At 40.3% G+C, this 21,581-nt stretch overlaps 1 protein-coding gene across 1 annotated transcript in view; it reads left to right on the top strand.

Moving 5' to 3' along the window:
- The window catches only part of SAMD13 (sterile alpha motif domain containing 13), a 54,595-nt gene extending 39,851 nt beyond the window's left edge, over nt 1-14,744 (top strand). Inside the window, exon 5 of the mRNA XM_071217165.1 lies at nt 13,586-14,744. Coding sequence (XP_071073266.1) covers nt 13,586-13,729 — 144 coding nt within the window. The 3' untranslated portion in view covers nt 13,730-14,744. The remainder of the gene's footprint in view (nt 1-13,585) is intronic.
- Nucleotides 14,745-21,581: the final 6,837 nt, after the last annotated feature.

Below are 21,581 nucleotides of genomic sequence, written 5' to 3'. Positions count from 1 at the left end.
GGTCACTTTCAACAAATATTTCCTTCAAACTTGAGCCCTGTACATACATATTTTTTGTTAATTTGGAAAATTTGCAAAAATAACAGCTTATATCACTTTTACACCCACAGGAATGGCTAAATTTAGAAAGATTGATCATTCCAAATGTTTGCAATATGTGGAATGTATTAGTCAGGGTTCTCTAGAGAAACAGAATCAACAAAAGATATCTGTTGATAGTAAGAAATTTTACCAGAGTCTCTCACGCAGCCATGGGGATGCACAAGTCCAGGTTCCGCAGGCAGGCTGCATCCAGGGGCTCCAGTGAAAGTCCAGTGAAGGTCCTTGACGAGTTCTGGGAGATGTTGGCTGTCCAAAGACAAGCTGAGAAATTCTCATTCAATGCTGGAATCACTTCCCCTTTTAAGGCATTCGATTGATTGGATAAAAGCATCACTCATTACTGATGGCAGTCTCCCTGATTGATGTAATTGGATCATTTATCTATGATTTACCACTGCAGTAAAGTCAATAGTGACTAGAGTCCATAAATGCCCTTGTATTACAATTAGCCCAGTGCTTGCTTGACTAAACAACTGGGCACAGTTACCTAGCCAAGTTGACACATTAGCCTAACCATCACATGGAGCAAGCAGAACTCATATTATTGGTGGTGGGAGTATACAATGAACATGATTCATGATTCAGCAGGTTCACTCCTGGGTACTTACCAAAAGGAAATGAAAAAATATGCCCTTAAAAAGATTTGTACAAGATTGTTCTTAGTAGCTTTATTCGTAAGAGCAAAAACCTGGAACCCCAGCTGCCCACCAATAGGAGAATGAATGTACAAACTCTGGTATATTCATACAATGGAATACTACCCAGGAATAAAAAGGAATGAACTGTCGACATACACAACAGCATGGACAAGTCTTGAAAATACTATTCTGAGTGATTAAAAAGCCTTACACAAAAGAATTCATATTGAGTCATTCCATTTGTGTGAATTCTCAGAACAGGAAAATAAATAGATGGTAGGGAAAAAAAAAAAATCAGAGCCGTGATTACTTCCCCAGGTGAACATATGAATTGACTGGGAAGGAGCATGAGTGAACTTTCTGGGTGATAGTAATGTTTTATATCTTGATAGGGTTTTGGGTTGCAGATAGAAGTATTAATCACTGCATTTACACAGATATGTACAAATGATTCACTTAATATTTGTGATTGTGTAGCCTATACATTTTACCTCAAAAGGAAAAGAAGGGTAAACAAAGTTTTAACAACTAATAGTATGCAAATTGAAGAATTTAAGGGCGAGTATATTGACGTATACTACTTATTTTGAAATGCATCCTTGAAAAAGGATGGAAGAAGATGACTGGATAGAGGGATAAATAGATGGCTAGGTACATGATAAATTAAGTGTAATAAAGTATTAATTGTAGAATCTAGGTGGTAGGAATATGAGTGTTCACTATAAAATTCTTATGACTTTATTTTTGAAAATTCTTACAATAAATTCATGGAGGAAAATAGCTTAGATTGAAAGTGGAAGGCTAATCAACTGGAACATATTTTGTTTTTAATGGTTTAATATCCATTTGTGTCATTATGGTTGAGTAACTCCTTTCGAAAATTAAATTGAAGTAATATTATAAAAGGTTAGCAAGAAAAAGCCTTAGCCAAAAAGTCTCTTGGCCAGATTCCCAACCAGCCAGAACACTTTTTCAGGTTGATTGTTTGCTCAGATGCCACTAAGGCAGCTATGCCTCGGCCGTTGGGATTCTGTGCAGGACTTGCTGGAGAAGACACTAGAGACATTGGGATGCAAAAGGGAACACCTCTTCTAAAGCATTTCATTCAGAATCCTTCGAGGAGGAAAGGAGCATCTTGTTACTACTCATTGACTCCTTTAACTTAGGAGCCTGAGAAATGATTTCTCAGAGAACTGGAGTTTTGTGAGCATGGGCCAGCAGCTCAAACACCTTCATTCTCATGGGGACTGGCTGCAAAGAGTCTACCTTGAGTTGTTCTCTGAAAGTGATCTGAATTTTTCTGCTGTTGTAAAATTCTCATCATTTCTCCTCTTCCATTAAAGGAGGTAGAGAGCAAGGAAGGAGTCACTGGCCTGGTTCAGGCTGAGACAGAGTAGCTGAGGTGATGTTCATGAGGGCTGAGCATCAGGACGCTCTACCAGCTGCTTCCATCATTGAAATGCAGAGGACTTCCAATCCCGGGGATCTTCCTGGCAATAGCCTCAACTCTGCTCAGCAGTCAGTCATCACTCACCAGCAGCATCCATGTGAGAAGACTGCATCCCACCTCCAGTCCAAACATGAGACCCTTCCATGCAAATCTCCTAGTCACCACAGCTAAGAAACAATAAAAATGGCCACATTCATAAATATCCTCAGGCAAGGCTTTGTCCTGTTATTTGGCAGAATTGGAACACAGATGTAGAGCATCCCCTAACTGCTTTTGAAAAGAGAAGGTCCAGAAAGGCCAACACTGTCACCAGTGATTTGGGGAGCTTTATTAGTCAGGGTTCTCTAGGAAAACAGAACCCAAAGGAGATATCTGTAAATATGATGAGATTTTCATAAGAATTGTCTCGTGTGAGTGTGGGGATGCTCCCATTGGGTTCATGGGCCCAAAAGAGCAGGAGGCGGTGGACCTCGCCTAGAGAAGGCAGTATTTGCAGTTAGCACCACCTCTAGTTCCTTTCCCATAGGCACATCAAAATGTTGGCTACTCTCCCAAGTGTTCTTCAGGTAGAAAGACCCCTATGGTGAAAGAGCATGAGCTAGAGTGATGGCCCCTGGTTTATTTTCTTCTAATCAACTCATGGCCACTGGATGATCCTGTAGAGGTTTCTTTTCTAGAAGGCAAATTTCTAAAAAGTGAAGGTTGAGTTCCAAAAGCATAATATTGCTCAACCTGCTGCAAGTTAAAAGTGATAGTCTGAAACTGTGCCTCCTGAAGTACGCTTTTGATGCATGGCATAGGGCACAAAACCACTTGAAATGTTATATATACACAGTTAAATTTTTATGACTAAATAATAAAGTATCGACACTTGCCCATGGATATGGGTTGTCTGGTTTTTAAGAGTCAAAGGAATCTTGGGAATTTAACTTTGCTAAATGGTTAGCTTTTAAGAGAGAGCATTTTGACTGACCTTGTTCAAAAATGTCTCCACTGTCCAATAGAGAACATTCAAGATAAGCTTTACTTTGTCAAACTCTGAAAGCTAAATGAGCCTTATTTTCTTGTATAAAGCCATCTCTATTGGCAATACTTTAGTTGCCAGTTAAGGAACTCTGACAGTTCAGTACAGTAACTTCACCTGTCAAATGGGACCCTGACTACAGATCACAAAGACAGCTCTCCCTGTTGCAGTATAGTGACTTCATTCCTATGTCTTTTTCTATCTTACTCACGTACTGAGAATATATATGAAGAAGATGGAAAATAGAGATCTGCCATTCAATCAGTATCATATATTTCATCTTGTTCAGGTTCCTCAAACTTAAAAGCAAGTGCATCAGTGATTTCATATCTCTGAGATCATCTTTTTCTCAAGTATCATGACAGAGTAATATCTAACTCAATAGTGGAAAATTAATTTTACTCTATTATTTCCTTGCTTTCCCAAAAACACATGAATGAAAACAGCTTTTACTCTGAAATAACCAACTGCTTGTTTAAATCATTCATTTGAAACACAAAGACTGTCATTTCTTTTTAGGTGACTTATTACTAATTTTGTGGTCACTGACTTAGTAAAGATAAAATTTCTTATTGCTGCAAATTGCCAAGTGACACTAACTACTTTGAAATGGAGCAAAGTGGAGAGACCAATCAGAGCAACGCCAAGCATTGTGTCCTATGTCGTGGCCAGATGTATTTTAGGTGTAATGATTCTGGATGGATATTTCCAGTTAGATCAGGTTTTGTGGGACCTGAAGCTCAAGGAATTCTAAGGGCCTTCGTTGGAAGAGGAAGTTGCAAAATTATGAATACAAAATTGCTAAGGTAAAACTTAAGCATCATTAGCTTCATGGTAAATCCAGCTCTAAATTAGATCAAAACCTCACAAATTAGATAAAGTATTTATTACTTTATCAGCATTTATAATACTGTATACTGAAAATATGCAAGGTGCTTTGAAACCTGAATATTTCTGAACATTTAGAGGCTACTGAAATACTTAAAATATTTTTCTGCATAGTGAGCAGCAGAAGTGGCAATGTCCTTTCAGCCCACAAAAATTTAGAAAAAAGTTAAAACAACAAGTAAATGGGTAATGTTAACAATAAGGAAATAGCCAAGTGAATAGAAAGCAAAACTGAACCTCAAATAATCTTTTGAATTTTTGATTGAAATAAAATATATTTCTCCAAACTCATGTACCTAAATGGTTGTTTAAAATCAATCATTTGAAATGAGTCATTGAAATGAGTTAGAAGACATTCTAAGACAGCCAGGGGTATGACATTTCTTTGACTTGTTTATATTTCTCCAAACTCATGTACCTAAATGGTTGTTTAAATCAATCATTTGAAATGAGTCATTTAAATGAGTTAGAAGACATTCTAAGACAGCCAGGGGTATGACATTTCTTTGACTTGTTTACCTATTCAGTTGTTTCCATAGTTGCGATTGCTTTTTTCTAACACTCATTAAACTAAATACGAAACTCTTAAGATTCAATAATGCTCATCTGCAAACCACCTGAAACTGTTAGAGGTATGAGAACCATTTGAGGAAGCATAGAGGGTTCCAGGCAGAGTAAAGATCAAACACAGAGACATGGAGACATAAAGGACAAGTCTTATCTTGGTCTGCTTTAAGTAGGAGGCCTGTAGCAGGGAATGCCAAGGGCTATGGCCAAAAGGATAAACAGGGGCCCAGATAACAGAGCCTAATTTGCCTGGCAGAAGAAAAGACTTACCTGAGAACACCAAAGAGCCACTGAAGTATATTATGTGAGGAGTGTCACCATGAGATTTGTGTTTTTGAGAGATCGATTTAGTGACAATGTGGAAAGGGTTTTGCAAGATTAGGAGTCTGAAGGTGGGAAAGCTGCTATCATAGTTCCACCAGGGCTAGAAAGGAAGAGAAAGATTAGAAAGTTGAAAGAATTTAGTGGATGATTGGCAGTGGAGGCTGAAGATTTGTCCCCCTGCCTCAGTTCTCTGCCATAAGTCCAGCACTGAGATCAGTGCTCACAGGTGGAAGACAGAGGAGCCTTGGATGACAACCAGATTTCCAGCTTGGTTGGTTGTAAGGTAGCACCATTAACCAAGATGGTGCATACAGAAGGAGAGCATGTTTGTGGAAGCTAAGTATGAGAAGGATGTAATGAGTGCGGTTCGAGGCATAGTAAATTTGAGGACCCTGTAGGACATCTAAGCAAAGATGTCTAGCAGATGACTCAAGGGAAGAATGAGGTCTGGAAACAGATATGAGAATCAGCAGCAGTCATTGGAGTGGCTGAGAATGAGGGAAGTATTTAGAAGGGGAGGAGGAAAGGACTAAGAAAAGAATGCTGAAGGACACCGATGTTGTCCTTGTTAGGACAGGAAAGGTAACTCACAGAACAGCTGAGAAAGAACTCTCAGAGAGGTGGGAAGAGAACTGAGAGGTTTTATAGAATTCAGTGAAGAAGTTTAAAGAAAAAGAAGACCGTCGACTTCAAAAAGGTGAAATTTTGTGGGTTCTGGAATTTAGGGTGTTGCCAGTGAAGTTTGCCAGTGGGATTTCAGCAGCGGGAGAGTGGGTAGAGGACTCTTTGTGAGGCAGGGGGCCATTTTCTTCAGGTTGAGGTGTGAATAGGAGGCTGGCATAAGTGGTAAGAGGGCCAGTAACTGGAGGCCCATATAGGACCCTTTGCTAACAGTGGAGATACTCAAACTTACCTACATGGAGGACAGTAGCCAAAAGAATCGGCTAGGTTAAATCGCAGGAAATTGAAGTCAATTAATTAAAGCAAAGTTCCTGATATGGAAAGGGATGAGATCAAAAGTATAGAGATTTATGCTACAGATATTTTATTGCAATAAAATAAAATAAAAAGAGTATGGAAGGATTAGTAATGAACAAAAAAGGGCATCTTCCTGTGGGCTAAAGGACGTAGGTAAAGATGTGTGCAGATATAGATAAGATTGCCCTTGTCCTCAGAGACTGAGGGCGTTCCTGACAGCCTCTGTTTCCTTGCTGAACAAAGGCAAACTCTCCTACCTGGAGCAGCCAGGGATGGGTAGAGATTTACATAAGGGACTAGAAGATGGCAGTGTAGGTTAAAAATGGCTACCAAGGGATTGGGAAAGGATGCTGAACATGATAAATAAAAGCATTGTTGAGGTATTTTGCTAATCCAGCTAAGATTGACATGCTGCAAATATGTGGTGTTTCATCTTCATGGTTCCTTGATTTTTTTTTTCCAGTTGTATCAGGAATAGGAGTTAGAGAAACTGAATTGCCTGACCACTCCTGGGTGGCGTGTTTCGTGTTTGTCGAGTGGGTGCAATGGGGGGCCAAAACTATAAGGATTTAGAAGGCTGAAAACAGAACGATTCCCATGGTCAGCCACAGGTTCAGATTTGATACAAAAGAGGAATATGAAGGAGACCTATAACCCTGGAACTGAAATGAAATAACAGTATTTAATGGGAGTGAGAGATAAAATAGGATATTGGGCTTTCTAAGTTGCAGAGACAGGACTCTTCTGGTTGATGACTTTATAGGGGTAGGTTCTAAAAGTAAATATGTAGTTGTTCCAATTGTTGGTATTATAGAGTAGGCTAACCACTGTCACAAGTAAATGAAACCAAGCGTAGTAACTTAATTATATAGCAGTTTATTTCTTGCTTATATGAATGTTCTGGGTGATTGGTGAAAGTATTCTGCTTCATTGTAATTCAGAGATCCAGGCTGGTGGAAGCTCTGTCATCTTCAACCAGAGGCTTTCAAAACCACCTAGGCATTGGCATCCAGTTGTTGAAAGGAGAAAGAACATGCAGGTACATGCCTAGGTGGTTCTTGTGGGCCAGGCCTGAAAGAAGTACACATCTTCTTATTCCATTGGCCAGAACTAAGTCATGGCCACACCAGATTGCAGAGGAGTCTGGGAAATGGGTAGTTTATGTGTCCTGGAAAAAGAGCAACCAGAAGCCTTTGGCGTGCTTGGGCTTTAAAGTCACTTTTAAAGTTTTTTGCTGTTTTAATGTTGCTACATGGTTTTCTTCTCAAGTCCAATGATAAATGTCAAAATGGTTAACATTCTTAAAAGAGCAACTGATGAAGTCTTATTTCACAATATGTGGGAGGTCCTCAATTCTAATTCTGTTAAGTCAATCCTTTCTTAAATCTAGGCAGACATCTCTATGGCCCAGTTTTCTCATTTGATGAAATGAATTTCATATTTTGCTTTCACCAGAAATATTTAAAAGGTATTTTTTGTTATAATAGAGCCTCTTTACCACCCACCATGTGCCACCAACAAATATTAAGTAAATGGAGAGATACCAGTTGAGTCACTGAAATCATTAACCTTCACAAGGAGCCAAAATGGATTTTGTGTCTGATTTAAGTACAAGACCCATTTTTCCATGGCTTACTTTAACAGATGAACTGAAGACTCCTTTTTGAGCCACACAAACAGTTTCTCTCTGCTAACAAGCTGCTCAGTGTTAATTTTCAAACAAGGAGAAGCCTCCCCAATATGTGTAACAACCATGCCAAATTTCCCACCAATAGGCTTGCAAGGCAAGTGCAGCATCACCTAAAGTTCATTGGCTGAGAATTTTGAGATCATAGTTACTCTACCCACAATAAGGTACAGGCATGGGGGCTGGGGGTTAGTGGAGGGTACATACACCAGAAAGAAAGTTCTCCCCCAGAAGAGACTTCATCCCAAGAACCATGTAATAAGATTCAGAAGGTCTTGGTATAGACACATAGTTCACCATCTTCCTTTTTGAAGTTATGTGGAAATTCTTCAGGAAATAAACTCTGTGCCTTGGTGAGGAAAGCCCTTTGAAGAAACGTGATGGATTACTACAAAGTACTAGGGGTTCCTCAAAATGCTTCCTCTTCTGATATTAAAAAGGCTTATCACCAGTTAGCTCGACAGGTACACCCAGACAAGAACCTAGAGAACAAGGAGGCAGCTGAGGAGAAATTCAAACAGGTAGCAGCAGCCTATGAGGTCTTGTCTGATGCCCAGAAACGCAACAACTATGACAAGTTCAGAGGGAACCTCCTCCGAAGGGGAAATACAGGAGACAACAGGGAGGAAAACTACTTAGAGAAAGAAGTGTTGTTTAAGAGGCCACACAGCATCTTTCAGAATGACTTGGAAGATGAACGCCTCTTCTCAGGAGATTATTTTTACCCTAGCCGTGGGTATAGGGCTCGGCGATTCCACTCCTTCTTTGATGTGACCCCAGTGTTGGACACAGGATTTTCTACTTTTGTCTCCCTGGGTTTTGGACCAAGGCTCCCTTCCTCCAGGACATTTGTGCCCTTTGTAAGCAGTGGAATGGGAAACTTCAGATTGGTCACCACTCGTAGCCAGATAGTGAATGGCAAGAGAATTGTCACAAAGAAAGTGATAGAAAATGTAAGGGAGAGGATCAACGTGGACAAAGAAAGACTATTTCATTAGAGTTTCACCACCTGATTGGTAAGGAGTGGTCTTTAAAGGAAGACTTTCACACAAGGCTGGTGGGTCTTGATGCTTATCAAAGTCATAACTGGCATGTCAGTGTTTGGAAGTGGGGCGGACAGGGGTCACCTTAGTCCATATCTCTCATCTCCTGGAGGAGTAAGGGCCTGGTGTTGACCCGAGAAGCTGATAAGCAGCAGAGTTGGGTTTCCAGCCCACACCTTTCACTAAACTGAGCTTTCTTTCCCTTCCACCCTCTTAGGAAAGTAGAGAATTGCCACGCTATGGCCTTCTGAGTCAGTTTCAATGCCTTACCTTCCTGAACTCATTGACTTCTCTCCAATCCACTCCCTTCCCACCTTGCTCTTACCTAGCTGCCCCTTTCTCAGGAGTGACTTTTCCTCTATCTGCCTCTTAGATCTCTTTGCTTTTCTTCCCACATCATCTCCTTTCTTTCCAGGCACTTCCAGTGGACCAAATCACAGTTAGGCCCAATTGAGAAAGATTTTACTTTACGTTTGTTCATTTTTTTTTAATAGCTAAGATTTATTGAACAGTAGCTGTCAGGAATTCTACTTCATGTGTGTTATCTCAGTATTTTTTTTCAGCAGTGAAAGTCAGTAGCTATTTTCCCCCCATCATCTACCTCATATCAATAAGGAAATGAGGCTTAGGTTGTTAATGCCCCAGGCTCCACTTAAGTGGTGAAATAATGTCTTACTCCAAGGTACTTATCTATTGAGCTAAAAATCTATGGGTCCTGCTCATTTGTTATTTTTAAACCTGGGGTCTTGTCCTCATTGGAAATTTATACCTGTCATCTCTAAACTTTATTTCAATGTATGAGTATTTGCTGGAAATTATTAAGTATGCAATTCTTTTGCACTTTATTACCCAAGGGGAACTTGAACAGTAAGTACTTTAACATGAAGATAGAATCAATGTTAAGAGTGTCACAGAAACTAACAAGTAATGATCCTTTAACACTGGGATGCAGTATGCTGAGATGTGAATTATCTTTTGCTTTGGCTTTAGTCATAATACACATGCAAAATCATGTGATTTTTTAAAATTAGCTGAAACTGATCACATACCAACCTCTTAATTTTTACTAATGAATAGACTGGGATCCAGAGGAATTGTTCCTTGTAGAAAGTTAACCAGTGGAATCTGCTTTAGAGCCTCTGTCTTCCAATTTCCAGCCCCATCCTCATTCTAGTACATCATGCTGATTGTTTGCAAAATTTGGACTTTGTTTTCATTGCAGTCTTTTATGGAAATTATATAATAAATTACCAGCTTTCTTAGTTAAGGAATTTTCCAGTGTGTGTGATTTTCATGAAACAAATATTTTATTTTTAATCTCAATATATTTTCTGAATTTGAACAGGAATAGGCATGCTCCCTCTGGCAAGGGGTAGTAGCATTCAGAGTCAGAGCACACTTCCAGAAAGGGAACAGAAGGCAGATTTGGAATTGGAACATGTTCATTTTCTTTCCAAGTCTATAAGTTTAGGCACTGTGCTAGGTGCTTTACATGAATCATTTCTAATCTTCAAAATACTTTGAGGGCTTGTTCCCATTTTACAAGTGAGGAAACTGAGGCTCTGACAAGTTAAGTAACTTACCCAGGGTCACAATAAGTTTTGGAGACAGGATTCAGACCATGTCTGTCTTGCCATAGGGTCCACGTTTCTATTATGCCACTTTGCACTCTCCTTCATCTGACCTGAGGAAAATTTTGTTCTATGTATGATTATATATTTTTAATTATATATTTAATTATATATTTTTCAAAAATTTTTAAATGAGTCTTCTAGATGGAACTTTCTGTTACCCCGTCTGGTCTGAGGTGAGCTACAATGTGGCTACCTAACAAAGGGAAAATCAAATTTGAGCATGAAACATGATTTTCCATTTTGTCTGGAGTAAAGTTCAAATTTCAGCATTTTTCACAGACATTCTTGGCTTTTGACAGTTGCTGAGTTGTAGAAGGACTCTTTTGATAGCAAATTTTTTTAAAAATTCACTTTTTCATTTGTCAAGCATGCTTTCTTGTTGCATAGAAATGAAAGCAGGCATTTTCCCACTGCCTGTTTAAAATATGTAAAAAGTAAAGTGCACAAACAGCAAAGGAAAAATGGAGAGTAGGAAGGGCTTTGCCATTTTTAAAAACATTGCAAATGAGTCAGTGTTCACCTCAGTACTCAGGATAGAAAGAACCTTGAGGAACCCTGTCATTCTGATTCCTATGACCTCACAATGCCTTCAGTCTGACTACTGTGGTTTCCAGGTGTTCAAAGCCCCTCTGCCCTCTCTCAAACTTGTGACTTTCATTAATGGACCATCTTTAGGATTATTAACTAAGTGGGAAAAAATACTTAAGGATTAGAAAGTCATTTCCTATGTCCTTAAAATTAATTGTCCATTCTTGCCCTACTAACCAACTCCGTTTTTACATGCTGTGGATAATAGCTGTCACTCATGAATTCAGTTGCTGACAAAGTAAATGTTTCCAAAACTCAAAAACACCATAGACAAATTTGAAGGAATTTCTTGTTTCTCTGCTTTGGTTGGTGTTAGATGGTTTCTAAGTGAAATGAGGGCCCAACAGTCCAGTCGGTGATGGTGGAAGGGATGAGAGGTACTGCTCCATAATTCATAATGCAGAGACTCCTAGCAAGAACGGTATCTCATGGAATCCTTTCAGAAACCCGGTATCCCACATTATCCATGGTGGAAGCAGAGATGGAGGGGACTTGCCTAACATCAAAAAGTGAGAATTCAACCTCCTAAACTGATGCTATTTATTCCACACTCTCAGACATTTAATCACATTTTCTTCACAGACTGGAAAAGTATATGAGAGAGTTTGGAGGAATGGCCCCCTTTAGGATGGTGTAGGAGTGGAGTCAGTCTACATAATGCAGTTGCACAGTGTCCTCTTTATCTATTGGTGGGGAAAGTGGGTACAGAAATATATGGGTAAAATCATGACCAGATAAGATGTGTGGGGAAACAGACTTGGCCCAGTGGTTAGGGCGTCCGTCTACCACATGGGAGGTCTGAGGTTCAAACCCCGGGCCTCCTTGACCCGTGTGGAGCTGGCCCATGTGCAGTGCTGATGCGCGCAAGGAGTGCCCTGCCACGCAGGGGTGTCCCCCACGTAGGGGAGCCCCACGCGCAAGGAGTGCACCGGTAAGGAGAGCCTCCCAGGGCGAAAGAAAGTGCAGCCTGCCCAGGAATGGCGCCACCCACACTTCCTGTGCCGCTGACAACAACAGAAGCGGACAAAGAAAACAAGACTCAGCAAATAGACACAGAGAACGGACAACCGGGGGAGGAGGGGAACTAAATAAATTTTAAAAAAAGAAAAAAAAGATGTGTGTCTTAGTTTGCCACAGCTGCTATGATAAATACCATGCACTGGTTGGCTTAAACCACAGGAATTATTGTCTCACAGTTTTGGAGGCTAGAAGTCCAACATCAAGGTTGCAGCAGGGCTTGCTTTCTCCTAGAGTCTAGCATTCTGATAATCCTCCATCACATGACAGTTTCTCTCCCCTTGTGCCTGCCCCTCTGATTTCTGCTGACTGTTACTGACTACTTCATCCAAATTTCCTCTGCTTTATATGGACTCCAATCACATGGATTAAGGCCCACCCTCATTCAATTTGGCCTGACTCAGTAGGATCTTTGGAGATCCTACTCACAAATGAGTCCACACCTTAATTAATGATAACATCTTCAAAGTTCCTATTTACAAATGAATTCACACCCACAGTACTTGCAAATGTCTTGTGGGAGGCATGATTCAGTCCCTAACACTGAGAATCAAGCATGCATACTTGGTCCCCTAAGAACCATGTGAAGCTCTTCCTACAATAAACAATAGCAAAAATAAGGCGGCATTCAGCATTCTCCTCAGGACTTCCTTTCCAAAAGTGTGACATCACTTTATATATTTGGGGTCCTCATCTCTTTCATGAAAGGCTTGTTTTTATTTCATCACAAAGCTTTGCAGTCTCCAAGGTACCTGGAATGAAAATCCCCAGTTGGGAGTGACTGGGGAGTGGACTCTGAGCAGAACACAGAAGGGAATTTTGCAGCTGGCAAGGCCCCTACCTCTCACCACCATATTTAGACTCTTGAAGATCCACTGAGGTGGAGTATGGGAGGGACCCTCAGCTTGTTTAGGTAGTATGGTTCTTCTTTTAACAGGAAGCAAGTTCAAAGAGGGTGACCATTTTCCAACACCCATTGTTGTGACTGACAAGACTCTAAGAAACCTGAGACTCTAGTCCCAGTTGGACCACCTAGACAGAACGTATTTACTTCTCTGTGAAGAGAAGCAGAAGGGAGTTATAAAAAGAACATTCAGCTTTGACTGTAGACAGATGAGTGTTCAAATCCTATGCCACCCTTTCCTACATTTTTATCTTGGGCAGGTGAATTTCTTGTTTGATCCATGGTTTGCCTGTAAAATAAGGAGGAGGATCTGTTCTCTTCCTAATTTATAGAATGTTTTATGAATTAAATATACAGAAAACTCTGCATAAGTTTTAACATATTTTATAAATAGCAAGAGTCATTATTCCTTTAGGAAGCAACATCTTTGGTCTTTAAGGAAATATGCTCTAAGCTTGCATTTAGATTTTTAAAATGTGATATTTGTGTATTTGGAAACTAGTTCAGCTATATATCATATTTAATCCAAAAATACAATCAGAAGATGGAAGATAAAAATAGAAAATTCCAGTTTCTTTTTTTTTTTTTTTTTTAACATTTTGGCACAATTAAAAATGTAATGTTTTTACCTTGGGGACAATCAATATGGCTTTTTCCCTTGAACTTCTAAAGAAAGCCTTTCTTCATTATCCTTGAGCTTTTGGACTTACATGTTTGCTTTCCTCTCTGCTTCTATTCTAGGAGATTGATGGAAAATCTCTACTATTAATGACAAGGAATGATGTGTTGACAGGACTTCAGTTAAAATTGGGGCCTGCTCTGAAAATCTACGAATATCATGTAAAACCTCTGCAAACAAAACATTTAAAGAACAATTCTTCATAGTACAGTCAAATTGGGGTCTTTGACCTCAAAATAAAATAATTACATAATTTAGTTTCATGTGATGAAACTTTGTAAACTGAATACATACATGTGTATATGTAAAGATTTCAATCAAATGAAAATGTTATCCTATTGGATAGACTAGGCAATCCATCGGCTGACCTGATCAGCCAGGGGAGCGCGAGGACATGATGTGGACAGTTTTTCATATGGAGTTTGTCAAATAGAATTATTTTTGACACGATTAGATAGCCCTCCCCACACAAGCTTTGAAATCATAAGGATTTTCTTAGTTTCTTCATAGGTTGCTTACCCCAAATCCTTTTTCTGAAAACATTATGAGATGAACATCTTTTGGTTAGAGACTTGAGAAGTTTAAAAACAAGAAAACTTGGGGAGGGGGAGAAATGATAAAGGGATTTCTGTCTCCCTCGAATTCCTCTACTTGGATGGAATTGCCAACACCCTTTTATTATAGAGGGTCCTCCACTTGACCTTATTAAGGTTCCATTGGGATATGCTGCAATGTTTGAAATGAACCTGCATCATGACCCCTTCTGGAGCAGAACTGTAGCTCTGAAAAGAGAAACACTGTTGTATATTGGGAATATCCATCCATATTCACCTAGCTTTCACAGGGGGTAATGGTATTTTCTGCGCAGATTTGCTTTTAAATTGGTTCTTTGTCTCCGAAGAAAGCATTTTTTTCACTTTATGGTTTGTATTTATAATAATTTGTTTTTAAAGAACTTTGCCAAGAGTTATAGATCAAAAAGCCTTGTTCCTAGTACAGAATATTTTTATATCTATCTATATATATTCCTTCATGATGGTGTAATATTTTTTTAATTGTTCTGATGCTTTATTTGATTCCTGGTTTGAGTACTTGTTTTTAAAAACTTGAAAAAGTGGGCTTGTTACATCTCTGTTCAAAGAGACATTTGTTCAACATCTGTGTGTCGATGCCTTGTTGATTTGGTGCTTTGTGGTTACAATAAAGCATTGCTCCGGTTTATTCCCAGTGTATCCTTGATCTTTTCTGTTTGGTTGCTTCTAGTTTTGGGATTATGAAATACTCTCCTTGGGATTATGGAGAGAAAATTGAACCTTAAAAGAAAAAAGATTTTAGATAGAGAAATTATATGGGTATATGTGTGGATTTATCCTCTTTATAAACTGAATCAAACAAGTAGGCCTCGTTTTTTCTCTTGAAACCAATTTTAGGTGTCGTTTTTGCCCAAAATTCCTTATATGCCATAGGCCAGTGGGAATCATGACTCTTTTTTTTGGAAATTTCAATGAAATCTATATTCGTTTCCTAGGACTATCGTAACAAATTACCACAATCCTAGTGGCTTAAAAAACAACAGAAACTTATTTTCACAGCTCTGGAGGCTACAAGTCTGAAATTGAGACCTTGGCAGGTCCCTACTCCTTCCAGCGGCTCTAGGAAAGAGACTTCTTTACCTCTGTGCCTTCTGCTGGTGGCCTGCAACCCTTGGCATCCCATGGATTGTAGCCGCGTCACTCCAGTCTGCCTGTTGGAGATTGAATCTTGCCCCCCACAAAAGGCATATTCAGGGCCCAACCCCTGGCCCTGTGGGTGTGGACCAGTTGTAAGCAGGATATTTTGAAGCTATAACTTCAGTTTAAGGTGAGGGCCTGACTGGCATTCCTGGTCACTAGAGTCCTTTATAAGCAGAGTGGCATTCAGACAGAAGCCATGGTGGGAGGCAGTCAGAAGCTGGGCGCCAGCAGAAGCCAGAGGAGAAAGGAGACGACATTGCCATGTGGCAGAAGGTCCAGGATCCCCAGAGATTGCTGGCCAGCACAAAGATACCAACCCTAGGAGGAAGCAAACTCTCTCGCCTCTGAAACCATGAGCCAATAAATGCCTGTTGTTAAGCCAGCCCACTGTGTGGTGTTTGTTTTAGTAGCCAAGAAACGAAAATAGCCCGCTTCTTCACAGGGCTTTCTCCCTGCTGTGTGTTTGTCTCTGTGCTTTTTCTCCTCTTACAAGGACACCAGTCATATTGGATTAGGGACCCACCCTACTGCAGTATGATGTCATCCTAGCTAGACCATCTGTAATAACCCTATTTGCAAATAAAGCCAATTCTGAAGTACTGGGGCTTAGAACTTCAACATATTTGGGGGAGGGGGATCCAGTTCAACCCATAACCCATTGGTCTTCCCTGTAGACAAAAGCTCATATTCCCACATACGAAATTTTGTGGAGTCCGTGTACTCCCTGAAGTTCCGTCCTCCTCCTCCTAAAGTTGACAGTCCCTATTTTCGAGCGTGTGGTAATTCCCCTGTGGAGATGGTTTTCCTAAAGCACAGGAAGACTCAAGATGAGTGAGAAAAGACATCGGAAACAGTATAATGAGTGGGCTTCAAAAATGCATTTTAAATTAATTCAATTTAATTATGAAGTGTCTAAAATGTAAGTAATGCTTTGTTTTGCACTATAAATTGGAGACAGGATTATAAAATAACTTTTTCTATCCCCGAGTTCTATCTTAATCCATAAACTCAAAGTAACAGTGAAAAGAATATAGGCAGGTGCAATGGGGAATGACAGAGGCAAAACGTGAGCACTGCTTGGCTTGGGAACTGGGTGGGAGAGAAGGGTTGAGAAATCAAGTAGAAGCAGTATGGAATAATGAACGGGATTAACCTTTAAGAAGGAGTTTCCCACCAGTAAAATGGGGATGATTTTTTAACCCATCCTACCTCAGGGATTGTATGTGGGATGCCTGAACCCTGCTTATGTGCATCTACCTGGTACCTTCTGTATTCATTTGGAATAGGTTTGGGTGTGAATAACAGACTTTACACTCTACTCTTCTCTTTAGACACTTCCAAGAAATTGTGCCTACTCCTTCCTCCTATATGTTGTTGACCAGAAATCAGTCACATTGCCACACCTAAGCTGCCAGAGAAACTGTGCAATAATTCTTTTTCCTTAGAGCCCATGGACCCATTTAAAATGTGAAAGTCCCATTACCTCAAGGGAGAAAGGATTTGCTATCACTACTATCAGCCAGCCATTGTACATTGAGCAAATAATACTGAAAGTGTGATTCATCTATATTTTTTTCCATATGTCTCTGGACTTTTGGTTTTTTGTCACTGTCACCTCCCATGGCCATTGAAAGCTTTGTTCACTAAGTCCAAACTAAGCTGTCAGATCTGGTCTGCTCTGTAAATTCTTGTTGGGATAATGATAAGGAAAATATCTTAAAAGCAAACAAAAGGGGATCAAATCATTCCTTCAGCCTCTGTTGACAGCTTTTGAGCAAAATTACCAAAGTACAGCTAGTCTGCCTTGACCCCAGACAAAAGGCCTGGGTGGCCTGGCCATAACTGAAGGCCCTTTCATTCCCACCTGTCCAGGGGAAAAGCAGCGAGACCAAAAGAGGTGGGGGTGTACTTGAAATTCAGGAAGGTAGGTGACCTTTGTCTCCAGCTAGCTGTAAAAGCCAGAAATGTCTGATTCCTTCTCAGATGACACATATGTAACTAGCAGTGAGTACATGTGCTATGTGGGGAAGCATGTCTGAATGTGAGTGAAATGAGCATGACCTGATGCCAGTATTTTATAGCCAAAGTTTACATGAGAACTATTTCATGTAGAATTTATGTTACTCTCAACTGGAGGGACACTTAGGATATCAGAATCTCCAGGAGGGATTTTTTAAAAAAGAATTGGCTCTCTACCTCCTCTCCCACCCCATGTTAGATTTAGACCCTACAAGAGAGATTTAATGAATTGATTGAAAGGAGTGAAATTGATTGCCCTCTTTTCAGTGGAATCTAAGTCAACATGGTTTCCTTTGACAAGTATAGTATGGGTGTCTATTTTTTAAACTACTTTTGCAGGCTTCTAGGTGAGAGCCTAAAGCTCCAATTTATTACAGCCTCTTCCATTCCCTAATGTCTTCAAACCAGCAACTTCACATTTTTACATTTACTGTCTGGACCCTGAAGATGTTTGAGTTTTAGACCTGCTGACCTAAAGCCAAAACACACAAGAGAGCCTCCTTAGAGTTAAGCTAGTTCAGGAACTAGAGTTTGCAATTAGCCTTAGTTGAGAAGAAAACAAGCAGATACATTCCAGATTTGAGCAACATTTCTGTTACTTAATGGGCAATGATGAACCTGAAGAAAAAGAGACCAATTGTGTCAATCTCCTCATTCTGTCAAAAGATAGCCTGCATAAACATAGGGGTTTTTTTTTCCCCCTTTGAGCTTTGTATACTCTGCTTCAGGGGCACACACTGTGCTTTGTGTTAGTGAAGTATAGCTTTGGAGGAATTTAATTTGGAAAAATCTAATGGCCCATAGTTGCCCAACCACTCCCATATTTGGAAACCAAATGCAGAAAGTACTGACTGGTGGTGATTCATCTGCCTTTGACAGTCATTGCAAATGGCATCTGCAGGGGTCAGGTCTGGGCCTGGAGCCAGTCAGTGTTTTCAGTAATGATTTGGAGGATGAAGTTCAATGTTCAAAGAGCTGACTGGTACAGGACAGGCATGCCTCTTAGGAGAAAACTTGTTAATTCTGCTTCTAAACCAGGAACAGAAGCCACAGGAAGGAGAGAGAGAGTGATGGGTACATTAATGAACAGCTTGTTAGCTTCATGCTGTAGCTCCATGGGCAATTAAGTAGCCTGGGTACCATTTCTGGCTGGTAGTGGCAGTGCTGTAGAGAACGAGATTAAAATGATCACATCCAAGGTCATGTGGTGACTGTGGCTCTAATGTCTTAGCATCACTTGGAGGTTGTGAACCTCAAAGTAAAGAATTGTTTCTAGCCTAATCCTGGGGCAGAATGCTGGAGGATCTTAGTGAGTAAAGCAAGAGAAGTCTTTGGCTACCCACCAGTAGGTAACTATGGTGATATCTCTTCATCTCAGGTAAGGGTACTCCTTTCTACAACTATTTTTAGGGAGAAATCAGGAAAAGCTAGAAATGCCAGGTGATCTCCAAATAGAAAATGTGTCCCTCTTCCACAGAATAAGTACATGGTGGACCTACCATTTTTATCATAGCAGAAGAAGGAAAGAGGTCACTAAGTAAATGTGTAAAGAATACGAATATACTTACTACCTGTGGAGGGTGCCCAGGCCCCAGACAACCAGTAAGTACAGGGAAATAGGCACAAGATTGTATCTATCACTCAGGCACCAGCCATGGGGGGCATCTTTGGGGTCACAAGGATGAGAGGCCTTAAGCATCCTGAAAAGCCAAGTGAAGCAACCAAGGAAAGATCTGCTGAATGGGCCTCCAGCTCGGTCATCTGTGGGATGTATCTATCTATGGCAAAAAAAATTCAAGTTAAATGTCTTCTTTCTGAATTAAAGACAGCAGAGGCATTCGGTAAATTATGTTTCATTTCCTTTCTCTGTGGATTCCAATCTATTTTTATATGCTGGGAAATAAGCAATTTGAAAATAATTTTATAGATCATGAACATAGCTTGAAGAAAACACAGTAGAACTCTTCAAGTACCCAGCCTTTCAGAACTACCTTCTTGCCTTAGTGTCTGGGATAGGATTTTCTCTTCTAGGCCTGAGCCCTGTGAGCTCGGCTGAGATGCCCTGTAGCACAGTGGTTGAGAGCATTGGGGTTAGCACCAGAGAGAGATGAGCTTGAGTCCCACCCCACCATTTACTTGGACTGGGAATGAACGTGGGTGTCATGGGTTGAATTGTGTCCTCCCAAAAGCTATGTTCAAGTCCTAATCCCCTGCTCCTGTGAAACACGACCTTTGAAGATGCTGTGAAGATGAGGCCAAACTGGATGAGGGAGGTGAGAGCCCTAATCCAATATGATTGATGTCCTTCCAAGAAGGGGGGAGTGGAACACAGTAAGAGGCAGAGAAGGCCACATGACAGAGTCAAGGCTTGAGTTATTCCTTAGCCAAGGAGCCCCGTGGATTGCCAGCCATCGCCAGAACCCTCCAGACTTCAGAGGAAGCATGGTCCTGCCGAAAGCTTAATTCAGACTTCTAGCTTCCAGAACTGAGGCAGGACATTTCTGTTATTTTAAGCCAACTAGCTTGTGGTACTTAGTTACAGGACCCCTGGAAAACTAAGACGTTGGGTAAGTTTTCTAGCTGTTCTTAGCCTCAGGTATTTCATCTGTTCCTAGTGTAGATCACTGCAGCACTAGTGTAGCACTGTCCAAAAAGATTATCATGTGAACTGTCTATGTAATTTGTAAGTTTCTAATAGCCACATTATGAAAAAAAAAACCCACAGAAGTAATTTAAATAATGTATCGTTAACCCACTATATCTAAATAATAATGTTACCGTTTCAATATGTAATCAATGTAAAACTTTAGTAATAATCTACAACTTTTTTCATCATATGTCTTTGAAATCAGTGTGTATTTTACACATAAAGCACATCTCAATTAGGACAGCACAGCTCTGTGCTTGGGTTCAGTTGAAACTCAAATAACAGTGACTTAAATAAGATAGAATTTCTCTATTATGTATATGAAGTCTGAAGGTAAGCTGTTAAATGCTGGTGTGGAAATTCTATTAGGTCTCAGTATTCTAGCTTGTTCATCCACCGTCCTTAACTCATAGCTTTAGTTATCACAGCTGTATTCCAGTCAAGAAGCTGGAGGAAGAAGAAAGAAGGGCACTGTCCTAGTTTCCTAGGCTGCTTAACCCATATCATGAAATGGGCTGGGTTAAACAATGGGAAATTATTGGCTCACGGTTTGAAGCCAGGAAAAAGTCCAAATCAAGGCATCATCAAGACATCATCAAGGCAATACTGTCTTCCAAAAGACTGTGACTTTCTGGGGCTGGCTGTTGACACCCCTTGGTCCTTAGCTTGTCACATGGCAAGGCACATGGCGGCATCTCCTGGTCTCTCCCTTCTCTTCTGGGTTCCAGTTTCCATTGATGTTCAGCTTCTTGTTTTCTATGTCTTTCTCTCTATGTCTATCTGAATTTCATTCAGTTTATAAAGGACTCCAGTAATAGGATTAAAGACCTATCCTGATTGAGGTGGACCATACCTTAACTGAAGTAGCCTCATCAAAAGTCCTATTTACAGTGGGTTCACACCCACAGAAATGGATTAAGTTTAAGAACATGTTTTTCAGGCATCTCTTCTGAGAAGTTGCACACAAATTCTTCCACTTATATCCCAATAACAAGAACCATACCTAGCTGCAGAAGTTTATTTCTACACTGAATTTCTATGATTTTCTAAGAATCCAATGATTTGATTTATATATGTCTGCTCCCTTCCACCATTCAATTAAAACTCACAGCATTGTCATTTTCTACATTGTCATTTCTCCTTTATAGATGTTCTACGATTAGTCTGGTATGGTTCTCTCTTGGTTTTTCTCGGCAACAGTAGTTTTTCATGAGAGTTGTCAAATTTGCTGGTTGTGCAACCCGTATAGTTTCAGGTTGAAATCACTCTCATTATATCCCCTGGTGGAAGTGTCCCCCTCTAGCAATAGGACCTCTGCACCAGCAGAGGCTAGAGTTGAGGGGATGAAGAAGCACAAATTTCCCAAGCAGGTCACTGGGAGTGATGGTAAGTGGGGCTATTCCAATTACCACCACTTTGTTATCTGATCCAGGTATGCAACTTGTTGAAGACATAGCACTATATAAGAGTCAAAGTATTTAGGGAATATACTGCATCCTGGAGGATTGTACCCTCATCATCACAGAGTGTCATCTCCAAGCTGACACCTCAGTTGTGCTTCTAAAAGATCATCCCATCTCTCTATCAGGCAGCAGCTTCTGGCTGGTACAGTATATGATAGGAGCAGTGAATCATATGGTCATTTGCTGACTGCCACAT

This window comes from Dasypus novemcinctus, chromosome 9 (assembly GCF_030445035.2).
Source record: "Dasypus novemcinctus isolate mDasNov1 chromosome 9, mDasNov1.1.hap2, whole genome shotgun sequence".
Classification (NCBI taxonomy): domain Eukaryota; kingdom Metazoa; phylum Chordata; class Mammalia; order Cingulata; family Dasypodidae; genus Dasypus; species Dasypus novemcinctus.
The sequence above is the reverse complement of the archived record's forward strand: the minus strand, read 5'-3'. Positions and strand labels throughout refer to the sequence as shown.